We start from the raw sequence: 10,865 nt of genomic DNA, 5'->3' as shown, positions 1-10,865 counted from the left end.
CCCACCCCCCGCCAACTCGAATTTCCATTGGTTTTTACATGTGTCTATGTGTCATAGATCAAGACCTAGTTCCATATTATTGATAGTTTATTAATAGTTGCACTGGGGTGGTCATTTAGAGTCTACATCCCATATAATGTCCGAATCAACCCATGTGTTCAAGCAGTTGTTTTTCTTCTGTGTTTCCACTCCTGCAGTCCTTCCTCTGAATGTGGGTAGCATTCTTTTCCAAAAATCCCTCATAGTTGTCCTGGGTCATTGCATTGCTGCTAGTACAGAAGTCCATTACATTCGATTTTACCACAGTGTATCAGTCTCTGTGTACAATGTTCTTCTGGTTCTGCTCCCTTCACTCTGCACCAATTCCTGCAAGTCTTTCCAGTTCACATGGAATTCCTCCAGTTTATTATTCCTTTGAGCGCAGTATTCCATCACTAGCATATACCACAATTTGTTCAGCCATTTCCCAATTGAAGGGCATCTCCTCATTTTCCAGTTTTTTGCCACCACAAAAATGCAGCTATAAATATTTTTGTACAAGTCTTTTTCCCTATGATCTCTTTGGAGTACAAATCCAGCAATGGTATGACTAGATCAAAGGACAGGCAGTCTTTTAGAGCTCTTTGGGCATAGTTCCAAATTGCCATCCAGAATGATTGGATCAGTTTGCAACTCCACCAGCAATGCATTAAATGTCATAATTTTGCCACATGCCCTCCAACATTCATTACTCTTCCCTTCTTTCATTTTAGCCAATCTGCTAGGTGTGAGGTGGTAACTCTCAGAGTTGTTTTGATTTGCATTTCTCTAATTATTAGAGATTTAGAACACTTTCTCATGTGCTTATTGATAGTTTTGATTTTTTTTATCTGAGAATTGCCTATTCATGTCCCTTGCCCATTTGATTTTTTTTGTATAATTTGTACAACTTGATTTTTTGTACAATTGATTTAGCTCCTTGTATATTTGAGTAATTAGACCTTTGTCAGAGTTTTTTGTTATAAAGATTATTTTCCCAGTTTTTTTCTCTTCTGATTTTGGTTGCATTGTTTTTGTTTATACAAAAACTTTTTAATTTAATGTTATCAAAATTATTTATTTTACATTTTGGAATTTTTTTCTAACTCTTGCTTGGCTTTAAAATCTTTCCTTTCCCAGAGATCTGACAAGTATAGCATTCTGTGTTTGCCTAATTTACTTATCATTTCCTTTTTTTTTAAACCCTTATCTTCCATCTTGGAGTCAATATAGAATGCAGAAGAGTGGTAAGGGTAGGCAATGGGGGGGGGGTCAAGTGACTTGCCCAGGGTCACACAACTGGGAAGTGTCTGAGGCAAGATTTGAACCTAGGACCTCCCATCTCTAGGCCTGGCTCTCAATTCACTGAGCTACCCAGCTGCCCCAGTTTCCTTCTTTATATTCAAGTCATTCACCTATTCTGAATTTATCTTGGTGTAGGTTGTAAGATGTTGATCTAAACCTAATCTCTCCCATATCGTTTTCTAATTTTCCCAGCAGTTTTTGTCAAATAGTAGATTTTTGTCCCAAAAGTTGGGCTCTGCGTTTATCATAGACTGTCTTACTGACATCACTTACCCCAAGTCTATTCCACTGATCCTTCCTTCTGTCTCTTAGCTAGCACCCTACTGCTTTTATTTGTTTGTTTGTTTGTTTGTTTTAAAATTCACACAAGAGAAGGCACTTCAGAGGGGGACCCAAACAAGAAGGGCAGCTATAAATTTTAAATTGTTCATTCATTCATTCATTCATTCATTCGATTGTTTATTTGTTTGTTTATTAATTAAAGCCCTTACCTTCCATCTTGGAGTCAATACTGTGTATTGGCTCAGAGGCAGAAGAGTGATAAAGGTAGGCAATGGTGGTCAAGTGACTTGCCCAGGGTCACACAACCAGGAAGTGTCTGAGACCATATCATATTGTTTTGATGACCACTGCTTTATAGTACAGTTTAATATCTGGTACTGCTAGACTACCTTCTTTCACATTTTTCATTGTTTTTTTTTGCTATTTTCCTTGATATTCTTGATCTTTTGTTCTTCCAAATGAACTTTGTTATAGTTTTTTCTAATTCATTAAAAAAGTTTCTTACTAGTTTGATAGGTATGGCACTAAATAAGTAAATTAATTTGGGTAGAATGGTCATTTTTATTATGTTAGCTCATCCTACCCATGAGCAATCAATGTTTTTTTTTTTTTTTTTTTTTTTTTCCAATTGTTTAGATCTAGTTTTAATTGTTTGGAAAGTGTTTTGTAGTTGTGTTCATATAATTACTGTGTTTGTTTTGGTAGATAGATTCCTAAGTATTTTATATTTTCTAGGGTCATTTTAAATGATATTTCTCTTTCTAACTCTTGCTGCTGAGATGTGTTGGAAGTATATAGAAATGCTGATGACTTATGTGCATTTATTTTGTATCCTGCAACTTTACTGAAGTTGTTGATTATTTCTACTTGCTTTTTAGTTGATTCTCTAGGATTTTTTAAGTATACCATCATATCATCTACAAAGAGTGATAGCTTGGTCTCCTCATTGCCTTTTTTAATACCTTCTTTTTCTTCTCTAATTGCTATTGCTAGTGTTTCTAGTACAATGTTAAATAATAGAGGTGATAATGGGCATCCTTGTTTCACTCCTGATCTTATTGGGAAGGCTTCTAATTTATCCTTGTTGCATATGATGCTTGTTTATGGTTTTAGATATATACTGTTTATTATTTTTAGGAAAGGACCTATTCCTATACTTTCTAGTGTTTTCAATAGGAATGGGTGTTGTATTTTGTCAAAGACTTTTTCAGCATCTTATTGAGATAATCATGTGACTTTTGTTTGTTAGCTTGTTGATATGGTCAGTTATGTGGATGGGAAAGTCCTTTATAGCTTGCTCTGCCTCCTACTTTTCTGATCTTCTTGCACCTTATACCACCTGTCCTACCTCCCAAGTACTTTGCCAGTGATATTAGCCTCTTTGCTGTTCTTGAACAGGCATCTTTGGACTCTTGTTTTTTAAATGACTCTTTCCCTTTTTTTTAGAATGTTCCTCATCTCAAAACCTGTTGGCTTTCTCAAAATCCCAGCTAAAATCCCACCTTCTACAGGAATCCGGATCCTTTTTTAATTATAGTCCCTCTGTTAATTATTTCCAGGTTATCCTATACACTGGTTGTACAGTTATTTACATGATACCTTCTTTATTAAAATGTGAACTTCTCAAGAGCAGGGCCTTCCTACAGGTATCTGTGGCACTTAGCACAATTTTTCATACATAGTAGACACTTAATGTTTGTTGGTTGTTAGTTTTTGTGAATGCCATATTCCACCCTTGACTCATTGAATTGTAGATAAGTCAAAGGGTTTTTTCCTTAAAAATATATTTTTGTTATTCTGACTTTGAAGGATATGAACATTTTCATTTACAAAAAATAGAAAAATAATTGATTATTTAACAGTCAGTGTCTATTAGGTACACCTTACATTTTCTTTAATAAACATATATATAGTAAAAATTTTAAATTTATAGCTGCCCTTCTTGTTTGGGTACCCCTCTGAAGTGCCTTCTCTTGTATGAATTTTCTTTTTTAAAACCCTTACTAGGCAGATGGTGTTAAGTGATTTCCATAGGGTTATACAGGTAGGAGGTGTTTGAGGTCAGATTTGAAACCAAATCCGTCCAACTTCAGGCATGGTGTTTGTACCTGTGCCATCAAATTGCTCCTCATGGTGCTACCGTAAGCCTCTTTCTTTGGGGAATGGCACTTAGTCATATGTATTTAAATTAGTTCCCTATAAATTTTGGCTATCAGACCTTTGTTAGGGAAATTTGTTGCAAAGACTTTCCTTTTCCCTTTAACTTTTTTCCTTCTAATTTTAGCTGTTGGTTTTGCCTATGCAGAAACTTTTCAATTTTATTTGATTAAAATTGTCCATTTTCTCTGTATTGATGCTCTTCATCCTTTGTTTGGTCATGTATTCTTCCTTTGTCTGACGTTCAGAAAGGTATCTCATTCTTTGCTACTCTATAATTTGTGATATGATTTTGATGTGTTGAATAGATGTCCACTTGTAGTTTATTTTGACATGTTGTGGGATGTTGATTTAAACTGAATTTCTTTCTACCAGTTTTTGTTTAATAGAAAAACTGCTTCAATAGTTCATCTTTTGGTTTGTTAAACATTATGCTACTTTGTCAGCTGATTATATGTTGTGTTCCCCATCTGTTGTGCTGACCAATCCTAGATCCATTTGTTGGCTGGCCAAGCCTTGCCATTCTATATACTTCTTTTGCATTTAATACCAAAGAGACTAACTCCTCAAGCATTTAAAAGAGTTAGGGAACTATGTACCATGAATTGCTAATTGAAGAGGTAAGCCTGCCTACATAGGGTAGATGACATTTGAATTTTTTAAAAAAGGGAGTTGAAGTTTAACAGGAAGGGGAGGCCATTTTTTGGACAAGTAACAGTATGAGCAAAGCCATGTTGATGAAATGACATGGTATGATTTCACAGAGTGGGCCTCTTGGGTGGGTGGGTGTGATATAGAGTAAATGCAGGTGGGTATGGTTTGAGGTAAGCCTAGAAAAACAAGATGGTACCAAATTATAGAGTTTGAATGTTAATCAAGTAATAGGTATCCTTAGAAATGTAATTTAGCAGATGAATAGCTTGATTTGCTCCATACTGGCTTGAATAGAGGCACAAGGAACTATATCTAAGTTTTTGTAATGTCTAAATAGACAATCAGTCTGAACCAGGACAGTGGTAGTAGAAATTGAGAGGAGTGAAACAATATGAAAATTGGTAAATTATTTTCTAATTATTTAGTCAAGTCATTTAATACCTCATGATCATGGGAGATCATAGGAGGAGTCAAAGTTAATCTCTGGGATATCCAGCTTTCATACTCAGTAAAATGTTGATAATTATGCTTGTAGTTCTTATAGGCTTGTCATGAGGATTAAAAAGGGAATAAGATATATATGCTAGCAAAAGTATTATCTTTATATAGTCTGGGATAGTTCCCCTTTAAAGAAGCTCGGAATTGGTTCTCTAAATTTGATTAGGCCAGAATAATATAGAGATTAAAAAGTCCAGGTAACAGGGAATTGGTGGAAGTTTGCCTGAGTTTTCAGAGCCCTTCAGGTCCAAATATCATACAATATTTTAAAAATAACTATACTGCATGATCATACCATGCAAGAATTAAAATTTTTAGGAGAGGCCCAAATGAAAAATCTCAATTTGTAGAAAGTTTCTGCTTTCCAACTCATGGCTGCTTCCCTAGTGAATATGGAGAAGTTGGGGAGTTAACATATCCTTAAATTCTTTGTTGTCTTTCTTTCCTTTCCTTTCCTTTCCTTTCCTTTCCTTTCCTTTCCTTTCCTTTCCTTTCACTTTCCCTTTACTTTCCCTTTTCCCCTTCCCTTTCCCCTGTCCCTTCCTTTCTCCATTTTATCATTCATGTATGTTTGGTTATATTTCACTCATGAGGCTGGATCATCTTATTTTAGTTCTAGATAGACTATTTGGCCTAGGAAGCAGGTATATATTTCAGTGACTTTATATGATAGATTTGGGAAATGGTTGGGTGTTTGGGTGGCCAGTTTTGAGAGTTTGGTAATGTGTTTGGTTTTTTTTAACCCTTACCTTCCCTTACCTTACAATACTGTGTATTGTAAGAGGGAGATTTTAGATATTTATAGATATCTAATATATTTATAGATATCTAGATATAGATATAAATATATATATATAGATATATATTTAAAGTGTGGCCGCCAGGAATCAACAATTCAGATTGATTCGGTAATTAAAATAGAGCCAAGTCAGGATCGGGTTTAAGGTAGTTTATTTACAATTAGGAAGGTAAAGGTAAGGAAATAAAGAGAGGGAGAGGCTAGTCCAGGCCTGCAGAGGCCTGGATGGAGAGAGAAGGTTAAAAGGCTAAATAAATTAGGCTACAAGCCACAAGGCCTAGCAATCAGATAGGCTAGAGCCTACTTAAGGTAGAGTCTTGGAAAAATGCCAAGGTAGGCCAAGGAAGTCAGCCTAACTTACCCACGTGACCATTCAGAGTAGAAGCTGCCTGAGGTCTCCCTGGAGATCCTTCAGCCTGAGTTAAAAGGGGGAACTCCCTCAGCAGGAAATAACCAACATGCTTGAAGAGATAATGTCTTTCCTTTCACTTCCTGTGGGTCCACCTCTAATTCAAGTGGACAAATGGCAGCCTCTGCACTGATTTGGACTGCCCAAAGGGCAGTTACTTATTGTCACGTGTGGGTAACTCATCCCCCTTCCCGCTAAGGGAGGTGGGGATGACATCATCTTGGGTAGGTAGAGTTTTGACTGAATGGGCTAGAGCTAATTCTATTAACACAGTATTGATTACAAGACAGAAGAGTGGTAAGATGGGAGTGGTTATTTTTGGAAAAGTTTGTTATTGCTTAATAAAACATTTAATTTTGGGGAGAGAGGGATTCTTTTGTTCTTGCAATCAATGTAGGTCTAGTGTACACTTTCAAGTTGTTGCTACAGTTTTCATGACTATCCAAATCATTGGCACAAAGTAAACAAAGCAGTTTTCCCTTACAAGCTCTAACAGTACTTTTGAATGCTAATAATATAGTGGAGCTCAGAGATATTCTATTTTGCAGCAATTAAATGTCTTGAGAGTATTTGATAGGCTCAAATATCTGCACCTGCTATGTAACTCTTCTTTCATCTCTTACTAGCTACTTTTACTGCTTCCACCTTCTCCTATTATTACCACATTTATGGTGATGGTTCATTCTTGGCTGACTTACTTCAGCTCCTTTTGTTTTCTTGGGAACTGGGGTAAAACAGAGCTGCTAGCATCAAGGATCTCTCTTGCTACTCAAATGCTGATTCTGGACAGGAGAGACTTTTGAGTTGTACCTTTGCTACTGTTATCAGTGATAATATTGGAGACAAGGGGATTGAAGAAGAGGGGAGGAGGAGATATCTGTCTGAACTGGACTAGACTTCCTATAAGAAAACTACCCTATTTGGAAGGAAGCCTTGTGGTTAACTATCCTACATAACCTAAAAGAAAAGAGAGTAGTATAGTATTGTCAAAGTCAGCAACTTCAAGCATATAAAAGGGCTGTGTTGTTCTTTATTACTGATAATATTTTCTTTGTTTCTCCTCTGAATTCTCTTGTGTGTACCACATTTTTGAGACTACTATATTAAACTCTGCAGATTCATATTTGAAAACTTTAAATAATCACATTTAAAAATTAATTAACACGAGCTAGAAAATTTATCCTGGATCATGTTGAATTGTTTTATTATGGCTTCATGAGCTGTCTGTTAATCTTGGAAAAATTTTATAGTTTAAATTCTTAAGTGCTTATCCCTTAGATAGTAATTTGTTTTTCTCTATAATGAATCATCTATATGAGATGAAGTTACCAGAAACCAAATTGCATTGTATGGTAATTATAATTAAAGGGAAAGTTACTTATTTTACATCTATTTAGGCTTAGGTTAAAGTCCCAGTTCTTCTATTAATTGGGCTGGTGTTCTGCAAATCACTTTTTTTTTTTGTGGTGGTTATTCTTAATAGCAGCAAAACATTTATTTAGTATTAGTTCAGGACATTAGTAGTATTATCAGAATTTCTAGAATTGGTATTTTTCCATGTTATAAATTAAGTTTGAGACTTTGATTATGAAGTAAAGTTGAAATTGGGAATAGCAGCAAAACTGATTTATTACACTGAATAAAGTCATTGATCAAAGACATGCAATGTCTTTGTGTTGTAATGTGTATTTATAATAGAATTAGGGATACTTTCATGTTTTAAAAATACAATTAGTTGGAATTATATGACTTTGAAATGACTACAACTCACTTTAACTGATTAGTTTGGTTAATGTATTCAGAATGTAAAATTGTGCCAAGATTGTAAGGCTAGATGATAGATAATTATTGTTTTTAGCAGATATTCAGCCAGATGAGGCATCTTTCCAAGTTGTTAAAAACAAAGGAAGTTCCAGTATGTAGTTTCCTGTTGCATAAAACAAAACAAACAAAAAAACCTCAAACCAAAATGGTCTCTTCCATAACTATAAAGCTAGTGTATTTTTAACATTGATAAAGTTGTTATTATAGAATATTAAATTGTTTGCTGTGCATATAGTATTTTTTTCTTTGAAGAACTCAAACTAGTAACATATACTAAAGTTTGCTTCTTTTTTTCTCCTCTTTGCTAGAGCACAACAATGGAGGAAACGGCTATATGGGAACAACACACAGTGACACTTCACAGGGTGAGTTTTTACCATAGTTAAAACCTAACTCAGGATATTGATTTAAAACAATAGAGTTAATCCAGATGTCAGGAAGTAAAAGAAAAGGAAATTATGTCCTTTTTTTATTTTAGTTTAAAATTAGTTACTGTTCTTTGCCAAAATCATTGTTAAATGATTAATTTTTGACAAAATTGGATTTATTTAACTGCTTTTTTAATTGTGGGTGATAAATACAAAATTTTCATTTTATTAAGTTGATTCCCTAAATTTTGAGTAATTTGACAGAAACAACAATATATTGGCATAAGTAATATACTTTGATAGACTTTCAGAAGCTTGCTGTCAAGTCCACAAAAAGATTTGATTTTTTTAATAGGCCACCTTTAAATTGCTATATATTTTTTGTATACTGCTTAGATGAAAATTGCACTGTCTGGAACAGTACTTTATACATAGCTGCTCAATAATTATTTTGTCGATTCATTTCCCCAGCCTTAGAGCATTGACCTTTGAGCTGAAAGGGACCTTAAAGATTATGTAGTCCAATACTCTCATTTTAACAGATCTGAGACCCAAAAAGGTTTAATGAGTTGTCCAAAGTCATGTAAACTGATTAGAGAGACCGATAGTCACCAATTTATCTTTGCTATTGTCTAGGTAAACTGTTACTGCTGTACATTAATAGTTACTAATACTGAGAGCTGAGTCAAGGAAAGCTCAACTGCCATAAACTGGGCATGATTTAGCAAACATTTATTGAGTATTGAGTACATAATTTCAGTTTTTTTATTCTGAACTTAAACATGAAAATGAATGTTTCCATATGAGTAATGTAACAGAAAAATAGAGTTGTACACAGAACTCTGAATCTCTTTTTTAATTTTATTTTTGTCATGCAAAGCATACTTCCAATACTGATAATTTTAAGAGCATACTCATACATAACCCAAACCCCAAAACAAAACCACAAATAAACTGATGCGAAAGACAACTCTAGTAGTTCTTTTTCTGGAGGTAGATAGCACTACCTCTCAGAAGTCTTTCAGGATTGTCCTGATCGTTGCATTGCTGAGAGTAGTGAAGTTTTCCCAGATAATATTGTTGTTAGTGTGTACTAGAGTGTTCTTCCAGTTCTGCTTATTTCACTCTGCATCAAAAACTATGAATCTTTATGTATAGTTTGTCTTTTATACTTGTTCTTTTTATAAATTAAATATTTACCTTTCAGAAATATCCTACTTGACTCGGGTTTTCTTTCTCTTTTGTTGTGCATTTAAAAATGCTTAAATGACTACTTTTTCTTTTTGATCACTTAATCCTTATCCCTTCTTTACCATACTTTCTACTACAGAAGAAAAGAAGAAAAAATGCCTCCTTACAGCAGATACACAGTCAAGCAAAAGAAATTTTCTCATTGTCTGTATGAAAATATGTTGTAATTCTGCACTTTGAATCTATCCTTGTATTTCAAAAAGTGGGTAGCATGCTTTATCATTAGATTCTTGAAACTAGATTTGGAAATTGCCTTTATTAGAATTTGTAAATCTTTGAAAGTTATTTGTACTTACAATGTAGGGACCCAAATTCATGTTCTATCTCAGTTCTTAGAAGAATGGCTAAATCAAGTTTTACTTTGAATTGCTGTGAAATCCCTATTTACAAACTGAAATTTTGGAAAAGACATCTTGTCAAACTTGTCTACCTCAAAACCAAGAGCCATGATTTTTTCATATGATCAAATGTATAAAATATGTAGAAATGTCAGCTTAGGAGGATACTACATTTATCTTAACCTAAGTGGCTCACAGTTGCTGCCTTCAAATTTCTTCTTTTAATTGTTTCTCAGAGAACAATAACTAGCATTTATAGAGCATTTTTATGCATTATCTTATTTGATCCTTTTAAAAACCATATGAGGGAAATACTAATATTCCCATTTTACAGATGAGGACACTTATATAAATTATTTTCCTGCTTCTGGCCACTTAACTGTCTATCAGTTCCTCTCAGATTTTCTCTGAATTGATTTTTCTGAACTCCTTTAATCATTTCTAACATGAATTTTTGTTCCTATTACTGTGTGGAATGTTGTGGAGCAGTGGTGTCAGAGTCAAATTGGAGTGAATTTCTGCAGGCCACATACTGACTCAGAAAACCACAAGTTAACATATATTTTGTATTATTAAATATTTCCCAATTACAGTTTATTTATTTTTTTAAAACCCTTACCTTCCATCTTGGAGTCAATACTGTGTATTGGCTCCAAGGCAGAAGAGTGGTAAGGGTAGGCAGTGGGGGTCAAGTGACCTGCCCAGGGTCACACAGCTGGGAAGTTTCTGAGGCCAGATTTGAACCTAGAACCTCCCCATCTCTAGGCCTGGCTCTCAATCGACTGAGCTACCCAGCTGGTGTCTCCCCCCCCCCCCTCCAATTACATTTTAATTTGATCTAGTTGGGGAGTGTTGTGGGCAAGGCTGCATATTGCAGTATGTCGAATAACCTCTGTTGTAGAGTATATTGACTAAGGACATGGACCCTGAATTTTCAGTCCACTAGATACTAGACAGAGATA

At 34.7% G+C, this 10,865-nt stretch overlaps 1 protein-coding gene across 2 annotated transcripts in view; it reads left to right on the top strand.

Moving 5' to 3' along the window:
• The window catches only part of TJP1 (tight junction protein 1), a 313,265-nt gene that overhangs the window by 225,853 nt on the left and 76,547 nt on the right, over positions 1-10,865 (top strand). For both annotated transcript variants that reach the window (XM_044665401.1, XM_044665400.1), the window contains exon 3: positions 8,255-8,311. In XM_044665401.1, coding sequence (XP_044521336.1) covers positions 8,255-8,311 — 57 coding nt within the window. The remainder of the gene's footprint in view (positions 1-8,254; positions 8,312-10,865) is intronic.

The sequence above is a fragment of the Gracilinanus agilis genome, chromosome 2 (genome assembly GCF_016433145.1).
Source record: "Gracilinanus agilis isolate LMUSP501 chromosome 2, AgileGrace, whole genome shotgun sequence".
NCBI classification, from domain to species: domain Eukaryota; kingdom Metazoa; phylum Chordata; class Mammalia; order Didelphimorphia; family Didelphidae; genus Gracilinanus; species Gracilinanus agilis.
The sequence above is the reverse complement of the archived record's forward strand: the minus strand, read 5'-3'. Positions and strand labels throughout refer to the sequence as shown.